Source organism: Gymnoscopelus microlampas, assembly GCF_963454915.1.
Source record: "Gymnoscopelus microlampas genome assembly, chromosome: 18".
NCBI lineage: Eukaryota > Metazoa > Chordata > Actinopteri > Myctophiformes > Myctophidae > Gymnoscopelus > Gymnoscopelus microlampas.
Window position 1 is genome coordinate 35,514,637 of NC_139955.1, and position 22,278 is coordinate 35,536,914.

At 44.7% G+C, this 22,278-nt stretch overlaps 1 protein-coding gene across 1 annotated transcript; it reads left to right on the top strand.

Annotated features, from left to right (window-relative positions):
- Positions 1 to 19,254: 19,254 nt before the first annotated feature.
- Positions 19,255 to 20,580, top strand: gpr101 (G protein-coupled receptor 101; the record flags this gene model as incomplete). The annotated part of the gene is made up of 1 exon (XM_084041154.1): positions 19,255 to 20,580. One exon carries the CDS (start codon positions 19,255 to 19,257, stop codon positions 20,578 to 20,580), a length of 1,326 nt encoding a protein of 441 aa, XP_083897280.1.
- Between the last annotated feature and the right edge of the window lie 1,698 nt (positions 20,581 to 22,278).

Consider the following 22,278-nt stretch of genomic DNA (forward strand, 5'->3'; position numbering starts at 1 on the left):
AAGGGACACAGGTAGAGAGACAGATACAGAGATCTCCATATATGGGCACAAAAGGGACACAGTCAGACAGACGCGTACAATGGGTACTCTGGCAAATCCCCCGAAACACTATGACTCAGACATCGGATCAGGGTTCAACGTAGGTGTGAGGACAGAGGCTAGTAGGCAATCATTTCAAAGATTTTCAAAAAGATTAAAAAAATTCAAAGATTTGTCTATTTTGGGGATGCACTATGAGCTTGCAGGTCTGCTATTTTTGCAGGTCTGCTATTTTTTAGGGTAAACAAAAAGTATAAAAGTAGGCTATAAAATAGGGCGTAAGTGGTTAATCAAAATAGTTCCGTTCAGAAACTGGGGTGCAGATCAAACCTCCAATATATTACAACACTAACCATTTACAACCATTCTTGGCTGCCATGAAGCCCAGCCGCGACCATTTTCAGCACACTGGGCTCTTCTGGGATCATTGCCCCCCCCCATTAGTTACAGAGGGGTGGGTGGAGTTGGTCAGGCTTGGTCCCACCAGTTTGAGAGGCAGTCCAGAGGAAAGTCCAGTTTGCAGCAACAGTAGTTAGGGTCCCTGCTCTTACACAGAGGCAACAGCCCCGATTCCCTGGTAGGGGATTAATAATTAATTATGAACCCCCCACCACCCTTCCTCTTCTAAGAAGATACTCATGCATAAGATGTATCTATTATTTATGTTGCATAGTACAGGCTGGCTAGTGGTGGCCACATGCAAGAGTGAGGAGTGAAGGGGTGGAGGTCTCTCTCTTCTACCCCGGATGCAGATTCATGGCTCCATGCTCAACATCCGCCCATTATGGCTGTGGGCCTGAATGGGACTGGGATTGGGTGGGGAAGTGACGGGTGCTGGATATGGACGAAAAGGAGGAGGAGGGGGGTCGGATGGAAGATGGGGTTCTCTCTGCCAGACAGACAGACAGACAGACAGTCAGCGTATGGGAGTGGGTTGCCAAGTGGTGCGGGGGGAGGGGTGGATTAAACAAATAAATACATGATAAGAAATAATGATTGCAGGGGGAGCTGGGGGGCTCAGTGGAGACAAAGAGGCTGGGGGGGGGGGGGTCAAACAGGGTGTGTGTGGGGGGGAGGGCTGTAGTTAAGTCAGATCAGATTTTACTGTCTGGACTCGCCCAATCTTGACAAAAAAAGATGTGGGGTTACAGTAAATTTGATATAATTAATTTTGTTTACTTCGTTCCCTTCTACGCCAAATCTCTTTTCCAGCAGATCTACTACTAGCTCACAACGCATTGCAACGCAATGTGTTGTGACGTTGTAGATCTGCTATTTTATGCATAATGTTGCCGGTAATAGGGATGCTGGGGTTTAAGAGATGAATTCACACATGGTGATGCTCTTCTTCACAAGATACCCTGATACTGTTCTTCAGAGGAATTGAGTAAAAGCTTCTGTGCTGTGCTAGGATCAGCTTGTGAGCTAAAATACTCACAGCACAAATCTGTCTGAGTTCCTCTTCTAATTGTATTTCAAGTCCAGAACGTGGTATGAAGTGTTACAGCTAGTCTTGTCAAGCATGCATTAAATACAAGAGGCTGCACTGAGAGCACAAGAAAGAAGAAAAAACGTGTCACTTGGAAACAGAGTAAAAAGTGGCATATCTGGGCTGACTCCATCCCAAATCTCCAGAGTCACTCTGTTAAATCAAAGGAGAGCAGTGAAACAGAGTGAAGGTGAGAGACGGAGGGGGGGGGGGCAATGAGTGAAGCATGCATGCAGCAATGCAGAGAGAAGGAGATAGAGAGGGGAAAGAGAGAGAGAGAGAGAGAGAGAGCTTAGTGATAAGATAAAGTGAGACGAGTTTGATAGTACACTGATCCCCATATTAGCATAGATACAGAGTCCTCAGCATGGCAGGGAACTGGTGCGGTGGAGGTGACGAGGGGTGGGGGTGACAGGCTGGGCATGACACCTCGGCTCATCTCCATAGATATCATACATCTGCTTTATCTTTTGGCAGCGACGTCTGCATGACATTCTCCTGACATGCTGCCAACATGCTGCCACCTTATGTTTCTGCAATCCTTGTAAGCACTTCATCCTTTGTACACAGCTTTGACTGACCCCAAAATAAAGTAGTGCGCTCTCTAAAAAATTCAGTGCTCCTGATGTTGTTGATATGTAATTTGTCAGCACACAGTAAAATCACGAGTGTTATTTTAAAAAATGGTCCCTTGCGGATTAGGGATCTCAGACTAAAATCACACAGGCAGGCTGGAGAGGCTAGTTAGGGTTCAGTGGTTTTTCACCCTGGCTCATTGCGTGCATGACCACACATCATATCTGGGGTAAGAGGTTATCAGTCTGGCAATGGGATTGGCCTCCTCGTTTTCAGTGAGGCATAGCAGTGGAATGAAACCAGCTTGAAAAAGTCTATTGTTGTTGTATATAAAGAGTAGGATACACCATTAATAGTCTAGTAAAATAGATATGTTGTTGCTGTCAGGCAGAAAACTCTTAACTCCATATTTTAACTTTTTGTGTTTTTTTTAATTAATTCCCTTCTTCATCATACTACAGCATCACACAAAAGTATCAAAAGTAGCAGATCTGCAAGCTTGAAACGCGGCGCAAAGCGATATGTTTAGAGCTTGTAGATCTGCTACTTTTGCTATTTTTGAATTTGAGTCCTGAATAGCAACAGTTTTGGACATATGAGGTTTCCACCTGACAGAGAATGTGTATAAGTTGATCAAATAATAATCATGTGAACTGACCATTGCTTACTGTAGGATCTAGGAACTGTTGCGTTAATTAGCGGGCAGACAATTTATGAGAGCCACGCAAGAAGGTACAGAAGCTGCACTGGAGGCTAGACCTCCCAGAAGGGTAAATCTGCATTGTGCAAACATTGCAACCTTTGTAACCGCAACAAAAACAAGGTGAAGCACTTAAAGTGATTTTTAATACCACCACCTCAACCGCACACAGGAAAATCCATAAACATTGGAATGATGTCAAAACAGCATCGTGAGGTTTTGACAGTTTTAATTTTCCACTGTTCAAAGTGAACGCGGCTCCTGCAACATTTCCTGCACCCCCGGTGACTTTTATGACAAATACAACAGCAGCTTAATTATACATGCGACCGCCGCCGTAAAAAGCTGTACCATTAACTACCATCTTGTTAACATGGAGGACCTGCCCTGAAAATGCTGGAGTCGCGCTTTGTAATCCCCTCACTCAGCGCCTGTTTGTGCTGGCAGATTGGCACCAGTTAGAGGAAATATAAAAATTAATGTGGCAATGTTACATACACCTCATGCATGGCTTATGGCTGTGTTAAATGAATGGCGTTCCCGACCGTCGAAGCCGGGTGGCCTTCTGCGGTGCCCTGCTCTGCTTGATGCCCGAACGAAACAAAGAGAAACTGATACCAACTCTTCAAACGGGTCATGCCGAGAGAACACGCACACATGCGCGCGCACGCACACACACACACACATACACACACATTTGAAACACTCACTGAGACATACACGTACACGTACACAGACATTTGGACACACACACACACACACACACACACACACACACACACACACACACACTTTCACTGACTCCCAGTTCATCCTCCAGCTGCTTGGAGACACGATGCTAGGCAGCTCCTGGTCTCTGACCCGCCCCGGTGTGTCCGAGGAGAAAAGCTTTGGATCTCCAAATAACAGTGAACTCCCAACCTCCTCCCTGAAGAGGCCTTCGTTAAGTTTCAAAGGCTTCCTGGTTTTACGTTACTGGCCAAACACGCCCCAGCTGTACACAAAGTGGCCACTCTCAATGAACGCCTATAGGAGGCAGAGGGAGATCGGACACCCCTGGACGTAACTAAACATCCCAGTCAAAACCTAAAATGATCAGAGCGAATGCCATTGATGCTAGTGTTTTCTCAAGCAGGTCAGCATTCACCCATGGCAAGTGTGATGTCACTCACAGAGCGGTTGACGTTGCCAAAAGTTCTTAGTGTGAGTGATGGTTCAAACGCAGAATTCTCCACAAAAAATAACTCAAACGTTGCCATTCTCATGAGCTGCAAAGATCATTTGCATGTTGCACATGCAGTTCTCTTTAAATGAATGATTAAACAACCGTTGCCAAAAATCCGTCTTGTTGAATGACTGATACTGGTGCATCAGTGGGTGTCGGGAGGTTCCCGGTTTGAACCCTGGTTCCCACTGGCTTTACGTTGAATTGTCCTTGAGCAAGACACTTCACTGCTCCTGATGATTAGGTTGGTGCCTTGCAAGGTTTCCTCTGCTGTCAATGTGTGAAAGTGTGAATGGGTGAATGTAAAGCTTTTGATAAAGGGGCTATAAAAATGCACTATTTACCATTTCACCATCAGTGGTTATAGTGAAAGTACACACACAAAAAAACACAACACCTTCCAAAAACAACCATGTCATGCTGTATTCATTCACTGAGAGATATATGGCCCTATGTTAAACGGTGAGTGGGCAGAGAAAAGGTGACCCACTAATTCCCATTATTTTTCAAGCTCCATCCATTGTCTTAAAAGCTTTCCTTATGCCCCCAGAGTGCCTTTAGAAAACACGTTAAGAAAGGTTTCACTGCCCTGGAATGAGCTAATTCAATTATAATAGCAACTGGTTGTGCTTTTTAACATGTCAATGGTACTTGGCCTGCATGCATAATTTTGTTGTGTTATTGTGGTGGCCTCTTGTGTTGCTCACTGACAAAAACCCAAACCACAGGCACGGTGGCCTATTGTCATGGGCACATCCATCTGCATCGAGGCCATTAGAGGATATTTGCACTTCCTCTGTGGGTCCTGGCTCTTTTTGACATGCGGCAGAAGGAGAAAGCATCACCCACCAGTGCTGGGCCAATTGAGTTGCAGATTGACCAGAGGGACAGTGCATATAGGAAGCAGGCAGCAGGCCAGCACTCCTGTCAAAACCAGTGATGGACACCCACGCAGGGGCGGGTAGCCGGCCTGCGGTTCCTGAGGTCCTGCGGCGATTGATGGGACAGGACCAGGCCGCCGCTCCGGTCTCACTCTTTTGTCCCTTGGGATGTTGGCGGGTGAATCGGAATGTCAGGGGTTCCTGGCCACAGCACACGTCTGGTGTCAACCTCTCAGGATATACAACCATCCCTTGCCTTCGTATGCACACCCAGAGAAGAGACACTCTACTGGAGCCATAGAAAAGGGAAAGAATATTATAGCTAATTTCCTCTTCCTTTATTCAATGTCACTGCATGAATAAAACATGAGTGAAAGGAGCCTACATGCCATACGCAAGGCTTGCATGAAGCTGCGAGAGTGCAAATGATCGGAACACAAATGCATAAATGGTGCTCTTTGAAGCAGAGGAAACATGCTGATTAGGCATAGAGATAGGCCTGATGTGGTTAACACAGAACACCAGAGCAGTTACAGAGGCCGGAGACGTCCTTTCAGAGAGTATGTGTGTTTGTGAGTGTGTGAAATTGTGTGTGTAGGTGAGAGAGACGATAAATAGTAAAAGCATACAGTATATCCCTTTACCCACATGGCAAAACAGCCCTCTTCACTATATCAAATAGAAGCAGTTCAGCTCCAACGCATAAACACATCGAGCTGTCAATCCGCATCTCCCCACATGTAACTTATATGCTTGTCGCTGCACACGCTGCCTCTCAGAGCTGGGGTTGGAATGCTGACAGCGCCGAGATACAAATCTTGATTTGATTAAGGGCCGGAGTTGAGGGGCTGGGCACAGGGGCCAGGGTTTGTCGGTGGTGAGTGGGCAGTGCGATTGGTGCAAAAGGGTTAAGGTGGAGGGAAGGGGCCAGTGTGAGATGGCAAGGGGGTAGGGGGTTGGGGGGGGCTTACCTGTCGGCCCAGCTCCTACTGGGAGTAATTTGGAACAGACTGCTCCCAACGTGTTCATTAAGTTGTGATTGGGGCCGAGCGCAGGTGGGGAGGGCTTGCTCAGCCTGACGCTGAATAGTCCTGATTGTGCTCAGCATAAAACGCCATCTGTTTCGATGGGAGGGAGAGAGAGAGGCAGGAGGAGGTAGCTCTGCAACCAGGGAAAAGTCATCTCCTCGCCCATTTTTGAACGGCTTTGTGTATTAAAATGCTGACAGGAAGTAAGACATTGGAGAGGAGAACAGAATGATATTCAGTTGCACTTTTAAGTCAACCTAAATTCAGTATGGGCTGGTGAAATAAAGTACAATTTCCTTTGTAGCCTGTACAAGCCAAAAGTCAAGTCCATAAAGAACATTAATGTGTGGTCATGAAAATTATATTACTATATTTTCCTACTTTTTATAAAACCAGAAAAAGGCAGAAATTGTGATTTTAACCACTTACAACCTATCTATGTTGATAGGGACGCCAGGGACGTCATTATACATTTTCAAGATTTGTCAAAAATAGCAGAAATAGCAGATCTACAAGATCACAATGTGTCGCATTCCGAAGTGTTGTGAGCTTTTAAATCAACTATTTTCGCTATTAGTCGTATGACAAACTATATTCAGTATGGCTTAAAGGTAGGTGATATTTATTTTTGGTTCAAAATGTATATTTTGTTTAAAGGTTAAAGCACTATATTCTGATAGCACTCATTGCTATAGAGTGTATGTTCAGTAATAGGAGTCTCCCTGTCTCTCCACCTCTTTAATAAACAGAAAATACATTTTCAGGGGGGTTGCAATTTTTCAGCCAATTAGGAGAGAGTACTCATTTATCAGCTTAAATGTTATAGTGTTCCAGTTCCATTTCTGTCTGCTCATTTCTGTGTCACCACTTCCAATTTCACATGTTTAATCTGTATCCTGTGCGAGCTCTCTCTCCTGATTGAATACAATTGGTATCCTGACCTGAAAATTCTATTTCTAATTACTAAAGAGCTGGAAATACGGGGAGACTCACCCTATACTTTAAGTGGTTAAGGGAGAATCAAAATGGCGTCTATTTTTCTGGCTAAATGGACGGCACCAGTCCTGCCATGGCTTGCTGCTGTGAGCAAAGGGCAGAAGAGATTGGGGGATTTGAGATGGGGTAGAAGTGTTGTGTTTATTTATGGGTTTCCAGGCTCAAAGCTGGGATGTTTTTTGGTCAATTCTAAGCTCTGACCAAAAGCACACATTTACACACACTAATCTACATGTTTATACAGAAATGTACCCTCATCTCTATTTTGCCCTAGACACAACATTAGACAGGACATTATCATTCCCCACAAAGTCCAAAATGCAGGAAACAAAAATGTCTTTCACTTTTTTCCATCCATGACTTTATTTTTCTCTTTTTATTTTCTTATTTCACTCCTGGGGCCTGGGAAGGACGGAAGGCAGCGATGGAGGAGAAGGCAGCCGCTGTTTACCGCTCGACTTTTGAAGCGTCTTTATCTGGGTTGGCAGCGTGGTCCTGCGTGTCCAAGCCTCGCTGTGCTTTTCATCCTTTGTGCCGTCCAAGGTGTGTCCAATGGACTGGGGCTTTGTGTGATGAGGGAGACGACACATCGTATTCTGTTTCCAGTCTCTAGCTGGGTGCTAGGGGGATGGGGGCGACGGGGGGACAACAACAAAAAGCTAACTTATAGAAGGCCGCGGCTCTTCAAAGCCGAGATGCACAAAGGCTTATAAAGCGTTACTTCATGCAGAGTTGTGCCAGATGTAATTGCGGGGTTCCCAGAGATACAGAGTCACATGCAGCACTTGGCCCCACCCCTGACACCATGAAAGGGCTATGGCTAAGAGGCTTCAACTGCAAAAGGGGAGGGTGGATGAGCAGAAAAAGTTTTGCTCACTTTGATTCACCATAAACAAGTGAGTAAATAAGCTATCCTTAAGGCCCTGCAACAAATCCACCACTTGCTGACTCGAAAAGGCAATTTCATGCGTGGAGCTTGATAGATGTAGTGGTGAATGGGCTGCCTCTACCAGGAATCAGGAGGGGTGGAAGCTTCACCGAGCGACAAGTGATTCTCCTCCCCCCTCCCCCCTCCCTCTATCACCGCCATCGCTTTCTGTGGCAGCTTCTTTCAAGTCTAAACACTACTTTCTACACAAAACGATGTTGATTCACTGTTAACAATCCCCACAGTTTGTAGAGTCACATCCATTGCAGGAATAGGTATAGGCCTCGGTGTTTCCTGAATCAACCTGACTAGCTCTCATCTGTTTCCTGTGGCCCCCTGCCGAGATGGAATGGGTGTTGACCGAATTAATTCCGGGGTACAAACGCTTCTACCGCAAGGGAGGCAGGTAAATTTGCGCACACTGTGCCTCTGCTGAATGTGCTTTGAGTCTGGGCATACGTGTGTGTGTGTGTGTGTGTGTGTGTGTGTGTGTGTGTGTGTGTGTGTGTGTGTGTGTGTGTGTGTGTGTGTGTGTGTGTGTGTGTGTGTGTGTGTGTGTGTGTGTGTGTGTGTGTGTGTGTGTGTGTGTGTGTGTGTGTGTGTGTGTGTGTGTGTGTGTGGCATTTGTCTGAGTGTTTGCGTGTGTATTATTAACAGAGAGTGGTGATGGGTGTGGAGGAAGGGGCGGTGCCAGTGCTAGAGGCCTGCAGATGGGTCTCCCACAGGCAGGACACGCCCCGGTGTGTTCCTAGACAGAGACTTTATCTGCAACCATGGTGGCAGTTCTATCTTCTCACCAGCTCAGTTTACCATCTAATGTGGCAACAGTGCAGCAACTCTCCAATCGTCTCTGCATCTCTGCTCATCTATGGACAGGCGGAAATGGTAAATGGTGCATTTATACGCTTTACACTCACCCATTCACGCACCGATGGCAGAAGAAACCATGCAAGGCACCCACCTGCTCATCGTGAGCAGTTAGGGGTTCAGTCTCTTGCTAAAGGACACTAACCCAGTGATCGAACCGGCAACCTTCCGTTTCCCAAACATCCGCTCTACCTCCTGCTACTGCCACCCAGAGAGCTCAGAAAGCTCCAAAGTGTCCATATATACATAAGAAAAGAAAAAGGATCAGATATCTATCGTAGAGATTCTTTGTAGACATACAATACATTTCTGATGTAATGGGGAAAATAGGTGTCATGCGCAATCCTCCACCATGGCGGCATGAGGGTCAGAAGTGTCCTTGCCGGTTGGGATTAGCAGGTATTAGTGTTTGTTTTAACTACTCGAACCGTATACAATTCATTTCCCGGAGATCCCTGGGGGTCTATGTTAGGCCACCTCCTTTATTACACCAAAATCTATTCACCGAACATAGCCGATCTACAAGCTCACAACACTTCGCAACATGACAAGTTGTGAGCTTGTAGATCTGTTATTTTCGCTGAATGTTTGCCCTAGAATAGGGACGCCAGGGTTCATGTGCTTAAAAGACGCTTTCCTGTCACCGTCGATCAGGTATCAGGTTTAACTAATATTCCCAGTGTGGTATTAAGTCTTGCCAGTGTCAGAATTACAATAGTCCTCTATGTTGGCGTAATTAGAGTGGAAATGAAGGATCCTGTGTATATCCAAGCGATATGTAATAGCACCTGGCAGAGCAAGAGAGCTAAAGCCTCACCCGGTCTTCCTTTGCATACCAATAAGGAGACACGACTATGAAACGGAATAATTCATCTGCCTGTATTGGCCCACAAATGTCACCTTTAATGGAGGAGCTGCACATGCAAACCAGTCTGACCTACGAAAAGAATAACCATTAAAAATATGTTGGGTGCTATGATTGCCAACACTGTAAGCTGTTAGGTAGACAGAAAGTTGTTATGCAATTATATTTCATTTTTGAATGGATAATTTACAATAATGTGCGCAAAAAACATATTATTGACCATATTCACACACAGAAAGTGTGGGGTCCCCATCCCCAACCCGAGTATGACATGAGAACAAAATGGCCTCAACAATGGGCAATTGTCCTGATCTGCAGCATCTGGTTGCTGTACTGTGTAAGGTTCAGACAGTTCAATTTGGTAGGTTTATATTTGCAATATTCACTGTCTGCTTGTAGATAATCTTTCAGTTGGGCTGCTGGCCTGAGTCTCCCCACATACACACCCACCCCTCTCAGGTCACAGCAAAAAGAATTGAGGCTAGCAAGCAGGTGTCAGAGGTCATGCTATCCCAAGGGTACCTTGAGTCTCATCCCAAAACCTCTAACATTGTGACAGACCTCCTGCAGCCCAGCCCCTCATCACCAAGCGACCCTGATGGCCCCACTGCTGCCCCTCACACCCCCACACAACCCAAAGCTCCTCTCTGGTAAGAGGCCAGAGCGTAGGGGCAACCTGGGTGGATCACCTGGAGCCTTCAGTACGTGATGACCAGGGCTGCCCTCTCCTAAACAAGCCTGGAACCCAGTAGGGGGGACGGTAATGATGCATAGGGGGCAGAAACACATACAGGGGGCAGATTTCATTTTCTCTGCGTCTCACAAAAGCCTTTCGCACATTTTTCTTGGACTCAAAAGACCATCTAGAGAGGGTTTCACCCCATGAGAGATAATTAGTCATAACCCAAATGGCCCCGTTAGCTGGGGTTCATATACACACACGCTCAAATACAGCCGCTCCATTACCATTATTGCTCGACAAGAGGATCTGCAACAACAAAAACAATCCTTCTCTTTGTTTGAAGTTAGACAGTGATCCTCTCTTTCATCCATGACGTTTGACCGCAGAGACACACAACTCTTTTCAAAACTAACCAAGTCCAAAAAAAAGTAAACAGTACTATAAGGCCTAGATGAAATAAGCGGCAGAGAGCAGAATCGCATAGTCATTCAACATGAATGTGATCTGCAGGCCTTGATGAACCACTTACTGTAAGCTCTATATACTTTGTCATACATTGCATAGGGAAAATACCAAATTGACAAGCCCACAATGTGTCATGATGTGACGTATTGTGAGCTTGTAGATCGCTATCTTTCACCTTTTTTGCCCTATGTTCACCTATAACGACCTCTGCAAAATAGGGATGACAGGGTTCATATGGTTTGGAACACTGTGTTCTACCGGTATGTTACTTCCATGAGGTTAAATAGTCTGAAATTGGTCTGTCACTGCTCTTTATACAAGAAGGGTGGAATAAGAGCTAGTACAGTGCAGTCAAAGTAGCTAAACGGGCGAGAATTAAGATGTTTTAGCATGGGACGAGGCGATATGCATACATAACATGTTGAAGCTGAGACCCCCTACTGAGGAGAGGCACGACAAAGCCTCTCTAACAGGAATACCTCTGGGACCGCTAATGATTAATTAGCTTGTGTCATTAAGTGAGGCAAATGTCACCCAGGCTTCCTGGGGAAGCTGTCTCACCATGTGCAGGCAGGCTACTCACAAGCTTTCCCCTAAGGTTCTTGGTGGGGGGGCGGGTGCTCAGTTACCAGGCAAATTCTGACATCTAGTGGTGACTCATAGCATTACATCAAGGTGAAGTTGCCTGCAATAAAAGGTAAGGTCTAACAAAAACACATTTAATTGGTTTCTTTATTCATAATGTATTGTATCTAACTCAAACCTTAATAAAGGAAACATGCTTTTAGCTAACACCACTACCAATAGAAAGCGAAGGATATCCAGACACCACTTTAGGACTAATCCCTATAGTTTAAGAGTCCACTACCCCAGGATGAGGTGACCCCCTGACCTTTGTCCAGTTCACTGATGTTAAAATTAGACAGCTGATTCCTCCTTACACCTGAATCTCTTACAAAGGACGGTTGACACGTCCTTGTCATCCATACAACCAGAGAAATTTCATAGATTTGACTAAACGAATAACTAATAAGCAGACCATCTTAATTTCCTTACAATCCAAGCTTCAGGACCGTTTTAAAGACTTCCTTCGTCCATCTTAAATCTAATCCAAAACAGAGTGGCTCAACTGGTAGTAAGAGTCAAGCTACTTACTTGAGGTACAGTTCTCTCTCAATTCCCCGCCACTGAGGTTTTTCGTGTAAACATTTTCTCCAGTCTCCCTCTCTGTCTCCCAGTTTTGGCTCTGCGTCCATGTGCAGGACAGTACTGGTGTCTGGCCTGTTATGAGACCAATCCAATAAAGAGTGAGAAGGCCCCTCTTTTCACCAGGGAGTGTCAGCACAAGTTAGACAAGCTTAAGGCACACCCAGCCATGCTCCAGGAGCACACGCACACATGCACGCACACACATACTCACGTACGTGCACACACACACACACACACACACACACACACACACACACACACACACACACACTCACGTACGTGCACAAACAAACAAACACACACACACACACACACACACACACACACACACACACACACACACACACACACACACACACACACACACACACACACACACACACACACACACACACACACACACCTTATGGCTGCAAGTGCACGTGCACAACCACATCCAAACCACATGTGTGCATGTGCATGCACTCACGCAAACACACTGCCTCAGCCTCACATACACATGCGCATACAAAAGCACACCTGTCATGGGCTTTCCACTGTGTGAGCACAATCAAAGAAGTCTGGCCCTCCCTCTGCCTCTCTGTATGTGGCGTCCTATGTCTGTTATATTAAAGCAAATCCATTCAGTTCCCGCTTTCTCATCTATAACCCTGAAATAATGGCAAGAGCAATTTTCACATTTAGGCAAGCAGGAACACATGCAGTCTCCCTCTATCGCTTTCCTCCTCTCTCACTCTTTCTCTCTTTCTCTCTCTCACACACACTCATTTTTAATGAACGGTGCACAGTCTGACCCCTGTGGCTGCGGTCTAATCTGCTTTTGAGGCCAACTTGGACTATTTTAACCATATGAACCCCAGTGTCCCTATTCTGGAGGCGAGCATTTGGTGAAAATAGCAGATCACAACAAGTTGTGGGCTTGTAGATTGGCTATTTTAGGCTAAGATATTTGGTGTCGAGGGACAAAAGGAGAGGACCAAGTATAGAGCCCTGGGGGACAAAGTATAACAAAGTATAGGCCTACAGGGTTTAAAGCAAAATGAAAACTAATGTGTATTCTATTATTGCTTGGCTAAACACACAAGAAATGAGACATCCCAGTAAAGAAGACATGACATCCATACATCTGTAGAAGTCTATGGTGTGTTTCTGTGTTTGTCCCTTTGAGGAAAGAGGCCCGCTGTCTTGCCATGCCAGGAGCCTCCTGATTGTGTCAGTTCACTGGTGTGCGACGTTCCATTCGAAGGGGGAATCTGTCAAATAGAACGATTGAATTAAAGTGCACTTTGGTCCAGAGTGGAGCGCTCTCTTTGCCAGTTTGCACCACAACACGTCTTGTCCGAAAATAATTAGATTGGGGCCTTAGGTGGCAGAGTGGCCGGCTCCTCAATGGTCAAAAGAAGAGCTGTGAATGGCTCCATCTTAAAGGACACTTTATTTCTTCTACACTTGAGGTTTGTTGTCTTTTGTGACCATTATCCCCATTCACCATTGGCTTTCATGCAGCTGTGCCCCTGTTTAAAAAAAAAGTCCTTTGTGTCTGCACCATGAATACAGGGAATGTGTCCGTGGCAGGTAGCCCTTATAGCAAGTTAATCTCCTGAAAGAGCCTCATACAAGTACGTTTAAATTCTCCCTGGGCCACAGAGAGCTCGTCATCAATCGGGCACTTCTCCCCTTTGTGGGGCTGATGAGTGTAAAGCGCGGCCGGTGACAATGGCTTCCAAGTGTGGCAAAGTAATCACCTTCTGAGGAAAACACTAGTAATTACTTACTAAACTGTTTGGGCTCTGGAGACAACTGCCATTGTAGGAGTTGAGGAAATGAAAATGCTCTCTTTCAGGAGCAGTGGTGTGATGCTTGCTCTCAATCTGTTTATCTGTTTGTTTACAAAGCCCTCGATCTCCATGCCCACCACAACCACCCCTTATCCTGTGTGTGTGTGTGTGTGTGTGTGTGTGTGTGTGTGTGTGTGTGTGTGTGTGTGTGTGTGTGTGTGTGTCACATGCACAATTGTATATTCTTTAGTCAGTAGGCCTACATTTATTAAAGCAAGTACTGACACATCAAGTATACAGTACTTTAAATGGTTACTGACAGGTTGGAGGGAGAAGACTAATGTCCCCTTCATTCCTAAAGGCTACTAATTCCCCAAGACCAAACAAATTTCACCCACTTGTTTACTTCTGTAAACCTGTGATGTGACAATAAAGCTGAATAAATAATTCTGATTATGATTATGACCCGTACTCATCCTCATATTTGATTCTGACTAATATACCAATGTGAGAATGTCTTGCATGTATGTATGTTTTATGAACATGCATTGAAAACCTCGAGACAATTTAGTGGGCTAATACGTAGCCTTAGCTATTAGCCCACAGTGCCCACTAATAGTAATAATAACACATGGAGCTGTTCTTTTAAACGTGTTACATTTGGCTTTGCTGACAGTGTCACATTGATATTTTGGTACAGAGATGTCATGTTTTAGCACACAATGATAGTAGTTGTAGTTTATTTACCTTACCTGGTGTGGTGCGCTGAAGAAATAAATGTTTCTGTATTACCACTAGGTGGTGCTCTTGAACTCCTGCTGTATGGGAGATGCCATGCTAACCCATGGATGTAAAACTCTGGAGACCAAACCAGAATGTTTTTAGGCCTACCTGCAGAGGTGAACAGGATACAACTTGAACAAAACATTGGCAATTATACCAAAATTGTGTTGTGTTTGGGGCTGTAAAGCCAAATGCTCTGTACATTACACATCCAGTGGTACTGGTAATCTTGATCTAATGATCTATATTTAAAGATTAACCTAGTTCTTCTTCTTGAAAGGCAATACTACACTGTTAATCCAAACATATTCAGGCATGGGACTAATAGACAAGTTGGACCACCAAGCATCAGTACATTTCACTGCAATTTAGTTTTTTTTCTTTTAAATAAAATATGTTTCTAACCGCTCCTTCTACAGTACACTGTTTGAACGATTAGGCTACCACCACATTTTGTCAGAATATATGGACCAAGCTCTTAAAACCTACTGACAGATTACGTCTGTTGTTATATCATTTTCGACATATCTAATACATTTTAAAGAAAGTGTGGTCTAAAAGTGTGGTCTAAAAGGAAAATGGCTATACCTTCATGAATGTTTGGTTGTTTGTTATAATTTATTTAGTAGCCTGGTAAACCCTCCCTCCGGATTTCCGGAGGGAGGGTTTACCAGGCTAATAATTTAGAGGCATGAACCGTAGTCAACAAACAACAGGTTAAGCGGTCAAGTAAATATGGGTGCTGAGAAAACAATTTTGTTTTATGAAGTAACTAGGATAGCAGCTTAACATCAATCCTAGCATCTGTCTAATAAACATAACACTACTATCTTAACTGTATCTGGATAACAGCATCTATAGTCAACAAGTACTGATACAAGGAAGAAAAGTAGTGCTGGTGTGAGGAGTTTTCTTTATTTATTTAGACGGGACAATGCACATTAATGAACAGTCCATACATGTAGGTGAAATTAATCAGCTAATAATGTCATGTAAACAGGTCGGATTAAGCTAATTTGCATCCATAGTCCCCACATCCAAACGGGGTCATCCCAAAACGGAGTCATCCCTATGTTCCCCAGGTTCTATGTTCCCCAGGTTAAAACATCAGATACCTAATCTAAATATGTAAAACCTCACATATTTGGGACATTTTTAACCATTGTTTTAGTTGTGTTTTAAAGGGTGCATGGGGCCTTGGTAACTGTAAGGATATGCATCACACGCTTCCCCTGAAGGAGAGGGCATTCTGTCCAAAAGTAGTCTGCCTACGATGGTGTCTGATCTAGTGCCACGTCCAGTGTCTCTCTTCCTGTGGATGAAATCTCTCACTGGAGGAGGAGCCAGTCAATGTAATGTTCTCAAGCATACCTAGAGGTACCAGAATCAATTGAAAAATCTTCAGTATCAATTTCTTTGGGGTTAAGGGATCTTTTTTTTTCATATATGAATGAACCTGTCTAATTTGCATATGGGGCTATAAAAGAAATTCTCCACACTTGTGCGAGGGGCATGGGAGCTCAATTTGATTTGTTTAACCTTCATAGATGACAAATCCACTGAGAAGAGGACCTCCGCTCTCCACGGTCACGGAACTTCTGGAAATGACCCAACTATATCAGGGAGGATGCTGATTGGCCTATAGTTGACCACCAATGTTTTGGTGACAGATTTTAAGATGGCGTTACCGTGGCCACTTTCCAGGCTGATGGAACTTTCTTTTGACTGATTTATCTTGCAATTTGCAATGATCCCTGCACAACGCCAGAGGGAGCTCGTTCAACCCAGATTTGGCACAAGCATGGGGTTAAATTCGTTCTACTGCAATGCCACCAAAACGTGGAGTCATAAGGCACATACTGTAAGATCAACAAATGTATATATTTTACTCAGCATATGTAGCTTACAGTATGAGTAGCACAGCGTGGGTGTGGCAAGTCGTGCGATAAGTAGCATACTGAGAGCTGATGGAAGGTGTTGCGCTCCACCTCACCAATCCATCTCCCAGTGTGTGTGTGTGTGTGTGTGTGTGTGTGTGTGTGTGTGTGTGTGTGTGTGTGTGTGTGTGTGTGTGTGTGTGTGTGTGTGTGTGTGTGTGTGTGTGTGTGTGAGAGTGCATGCCTGCCTGTCTGCCTGTCTGTCTGTGTGAGTGCCTGTCTCGTGAAATGAGAAAGAGACATGTGGGCAGATAGACAGATACTGTGACAAAACTGACAGACAGAAAGGGCGCCTGAGGGACATGACTGCCATACCATAGGCCCCAGACTAATCCTGTATGTGCAGTGGCCCACGGCCACGGGTGTTCCTTTGAACAAGGCGCCACATGCACCATCAAGAAGGGGAACACCTTCACATCCCTTTACGGCCACTAGCATCTCATATGCAGTGAAATCAAAGGAGGGTTTGACGCCTCAGGTACAGAAAAGACTTGGAATAAGGGCTCATTACTCATGTTAATTATTACGCCACATGTTTGCCACAGCTACGGTACATTTGCACAAAGTGTCCTTGTTTTCTTTTCCTATGCGTGTGAAGTGACTTCAATAATTAATTAAAAAAAATCTAACCAGAATTTGTTTTTTGAGCCATCAGTGGGTCAATATTAGGGTTGGATATAATAGAAGCATCATGATATGGAGGACAGTCCATTATACTGAGCAGAATGGATAGCTTAATTGCCTCCCTGCAAAAGGAAGTTAGTTAACTTGAGTTCTGCTATTTTCATCCTATGATTATCACTTAATCATTTGATTGGATTAACCTCACAGATACTGTTGCCACTGAGATTTGTGAGATTAAAAGACAATTTTGTAGGAATGGCTCTGTTTCATTAGGGAAGCTATACCTAAAATCTTGGTAGCTTAATAGCCAAGTAGCTCTGTGTGTGTGTGTGTGTGTGTGTGTGTGTGTGTGTGTGTGTGTGTGTGTGCGCGCGCGCGTGCGTGCGCGCGTGCGTGCGTGCGTTCCCTCTATTAGTCCGATAATTTAAAAACGGTGTCCTTGGGCTTATGCAAATGTACAAGCACAACTAGAGAAAACGCGTGTACCCTGTAATGCCACCATTTAAGATTCACCATTTCCAATTCCATTCAAGACAAAGCAAAAACCCGAGGGAGGGGGTTGAACAGCTGATTACAGCTCACGAGGAGAGTAGCTCTGATACATTACTGACATATCATGACAGTCATGGATGAACTTCAACCTGGTGTTTGCACTTTCTCCCTTTTGGCCCGTACATCTAGTAAATGTTTACATTTCAAATGTAAAGTGCTTAGCCCATGGGCACGGATGTTAAAATTGTGTAAAGGTGCTCAAAAGTACACGTATTTTCCGTATTGTTCAATAAAACGTATTTTAATCCGATTGGTGGCCATTTTCTCCGTAGTTTTGCCATACGCTTTCAACTACGTGACCCTATTGGCTGGGATGTGTATTGCACTCTGATACATTATAACTCTAGAGAAAATAGCCACAGATCGGAATTAAGTGCTTTTTATTGAACAAAACAGATAATACGGGTACTTCTGAGGACCCGTACATAATTGTAATATCCGTGGCCATAAGGTTAGCACTTTATATTTGAAATCTGAACGTTTATGTAGATGTACGGGCCAAAAAGGGAGAAAGTACAAACACCAGGTTGAAGTTCATACATGACGGACTCGTGACAGACGACCGTCGTGTGATCCATGGCTAAGGAGGAGAGGAGCTTTCAGTGCAGGTGTCCGTCCTACTCATCTCGGACTCGACTCGGAGACACAGCCCTGCCTTGAAGCCCAGAAGGAATCGGAGCAGTAGGAAGTGAGTGATCTCTGGTGAAATCCAAAAGGAGATGCTTATCTAAATGAAAGACCCCCGCCGGGTAAAGAAGACATTATGGATGCGCTTTAACAGTTGAGCCGTGAAGGGGGGGGGGGGGGGGCTGCCATTGACTATAGAGCGACGGCTAAAATGGGAGCACGGCAAAGCGATGGCAATCCTTAGCGCTCATCACCAGACACCGAAGCATCATCAACAAAAACACCGAATGAAGCAAAAAGAAGCACTTTATTGCCAAAAGAAAGCTGCAATTTCGCGGTAATGTATAATTAGACGATGACATTATTATTTCTTACGATGCAGTCGAATCAATCCATGGACGGAGACGAATTTATCTACTATGTGCAATGGTGATAGTGAACATCAATGGAATTTCGGTGGGAATAACATTCATAATTGTCGCACATATAGTAGGCCAATCTTAAACAATAGTCAGTTTACTTGGCCTATACGTGTGGCTAAAATACAGGAGGAATAATGCCTTTATGGATTCAATGTTTGATTAATCACTAATTGGGTGATGATGAAGATCAACCAATTAGTGGTGATAATTGTCGGCATGGTAAGGTGTCCATTTGCACACTTTGAATGGTATGTGCTTCAATGTGCACAATGATTAGAATATTTACTGAATCTTGATATTATTTTCTTTAGCTATACAGCTATGTTGTTGTTTTTTCAGATGAATCCACTAGGCCTTCAGTGAATTCATTCTTAGCCATCTACATGAGCTGTCAGACCTGCCATATAGGCTACATAAAATGGAAATAACTTAAATCTGAATCCACACGTTTTTTCCCTTTTCTTGTTCAAGATGACGGTAGACTGACACGTCATTAAGAGAAGACTGTATGAGACATTTGGTGAAGGCTTTTCTGGAGCTGCAGCCACACATGTCCTCACCTGCAACGTGTAGGCCAAACCATGCCCAGCTCCCAGGCACCCGGTGTGAGCACAAACTTCAGTGATGTGCCCTGGGACCCGGGCTCCGTCGGCAGGCCAGTATGGTCCGCATTCACCAACAGCGTGGTGAAGATGGCGCTGATCTCTCTGATTGTGTGCATGTCTCTGTTTGGGAATGTGGTGGTCCTCCTGGTGTTCCAGAGGAAGCCCCAGCTCCTTCACGTGGCCAACCGCTTTGTTCTCAACCTCCTCCTGGCAGACCTCCTGCAAACCGTCCTAGTCATGCCCTTCACCATCGCTGCCACGGTGCCGAGCATTTGGCCTTTGGATGCCCGCCTCTGCCAGGCCCTGGTGGTGCTCATGCACCTTTTTGCCTTCGCGGGGGTCAACACCATAATCGTGGTCTCCGTGGATCGCTACCTGGCCATCATTCACCCACTGTCCTATCCCACCCGCATGACTCCTCACCTGGGCACCAACCTCATCATCTGCACCTGGGTTGTCAGCCTCCTCCAGAGCACCCCACCTCTCTACGGTTGGGGCGCCATTGACTTTGACCGTCACCACAACGTGTGCTCGGTGGTGTGGTCGTCCAGTCTGTCCTATTCCACCGTGGTGTCCGCCTTTTCCTTCTGGCTGCCCGTGCTCGTCATGGTCGGTTGTTACTGGATGGTGTTCAGGGCTGCTCGGAGGCAGAACGCCCTGGTGCACCCCATACAGACGCACTCCCACTCGCAGCCCGACCGGTCGGACTCCCAGACACCCTGTCCCAGCACCCCCCAGCAGCTCCAACAGGCTGCTCCACCCGAGGGCGCCTTCTCGGCGGGGGGTTACCCAGTCAGAGTAAGGCACCGACGATTCCACTACCACTGCAAGGCAGCACGCGTGGTGTTTGTCATCATGGCCTCATATATTCTGAGCATGGGACCATACAGCATATTAAACACTGTGTCTATGTGCTCCAGTGCCGCTGTGCCAACCTGGTTATCCTCCCTCGCCCTCATACTGTTCTTCCTGCAGTGCTGCCTACACCCCTACATCTATGGCTACATGCACCGCAGCGTGAGGAAGGAGTTCTTGGCCTTGTTGTGTGGGCCCTTCTGCAAGCATGGTCGCCCGAGGCAGAGCTCTGCTGTAGACAGCTGCCTCACGGCCACAGATGGGCGTGCCAGCGGAATGCACCCCAACCTGCCCAGCCTAGCCGCACGTGTCTTCCCATTACGCACCTGGGAGGAGGGCACCACCTCCTCCTCTCCCACTTTAGACAGGCGGTCCAGGGACAGTCGTAAAGAGACCACCTCCACCAGCCTGAGCTCAGAGAGGGAGCTCATAGTCCACAGCAAGTGAAGCACAGACAATGCCTCGCAGTCTGGTCATGTTCTCCACTCAGTTGAAGAGTTTCGTTATCCACCAAGGTCACAACTAAGCTAATATGCCTTTTGAAAACAGGGTTCTATGTTTTAACTTTGCTTTTAGGAGAGGTGGTATTGGCCACTCAGTTATCAACGTAGTGTTCATGAACCATTAAAGGTTGGGGGGAAAAATGTAATAACAAGTCAAACAGCTAACATAGCTTATCGTAGGATATGTATACTTGATGGTTCATCCATTTTGACAATATGGATTTACAAGACTTGCCTTTATAAAATCCTTTACAAACAATACTTTCGCTTGGTCAGATCTATAAGACAACCATGCTATTTATTAATGGCTTTAAAACTTCTCAGTTGTCATATATTTTCTATACAAATCAGCACATCAATCTTTGACATTCATGTTGAAATAGTCAAACATGGATGTTCCATACAGTATGACAGTTTCAGTATGTTAGAATGTATGTTCCATACAGTATATTATTTTCAGTATGTTAGAATGTATGTTTCTATACAGTATAAGACTGTTTCAGTATGTTAGGAATGTGTGTTCCATACATTATATAGTTTTCAGTATGTTAGAATGTATGTTCCATACAGTATATCATTTTCAGTATGTTAAAATGTATGTTTCTATACAGTATATGACAGTTTCAGTATGTTTCAGAATGAGCATCTGAATCAGAGTTCAAGGTTCAATGAACAAGGGACCAAAATAAGGTCCAAGACAAGGTATTACGTTTATTTTTATTTTTACTCGCACGACGCACGCCTGAGTCTGAGAGGTGTTCTATTATAAATATACATTTTATAATCTAATCTAATCTAAGTCTCTGAGTGCAATACTATACATAGGCTTGAGGTAGAAATTGTTTGATGTCATCATAGTGATTCATGTTTAAAATTTGGTCTAGCAGCGTTTGGCCAGTTTCTGCTAAATTGGTGATGTGCGCTATCCGTGCAGCTATCTCCAACACATTTTGGACCCTGTTCCTTATCATTCACTATTCACACTGAAACAGTTGGAGGGCACAGGATTCACTGTCCATGTGTCAGTGAAAGCAACCAGCCTCTGCAAATAAAGAGCTCAGGGTCTTGTCTTGTGTACAAATGAGTTATGCCCACACCCACACCCTAGTCTTGAAACATTTTGAGCAAATGTGTCTCTTGTCTGTGTCTCTGTCACTGATGTCTCCGCTCCGTTTCAAAGCACCTTTTGAATGAATGAATGAGCTGCTTTGATTCAATATTATCCATTTTTGTTGACAAATGCAGTTATCTAGTTTTTCCATGACAAAATCAACATGATTTCTTTCCCTTTTTTTTATTTTTTACAAATGTTTTGATTTAATGAAGTCATGTTTTGTGTTGTTAAGTGTCTTACCTAGAAAAGCACTCTGCCCTTAGCCTGGAAACCAGACGAATCTGTCAGAGCAAAAAAAATAAAATGGCCCTGATATTAGTCTGGCCATGTCAGATTAATACATGCTGAGTATTAATTTGGTTCACTTTCCTAACAAATGTACAGTAACTACATGCAGAATTTGCTTCTTATCTTAATGTGCTGTGTCATTGTGCTTCATTGTGATCCTACAAGTATTTTCTACCTTAGCAATGACACCTTTTTTGTGTGGAAGTACTCTAGATGTATTACTTTGTACCTGGCAGTACA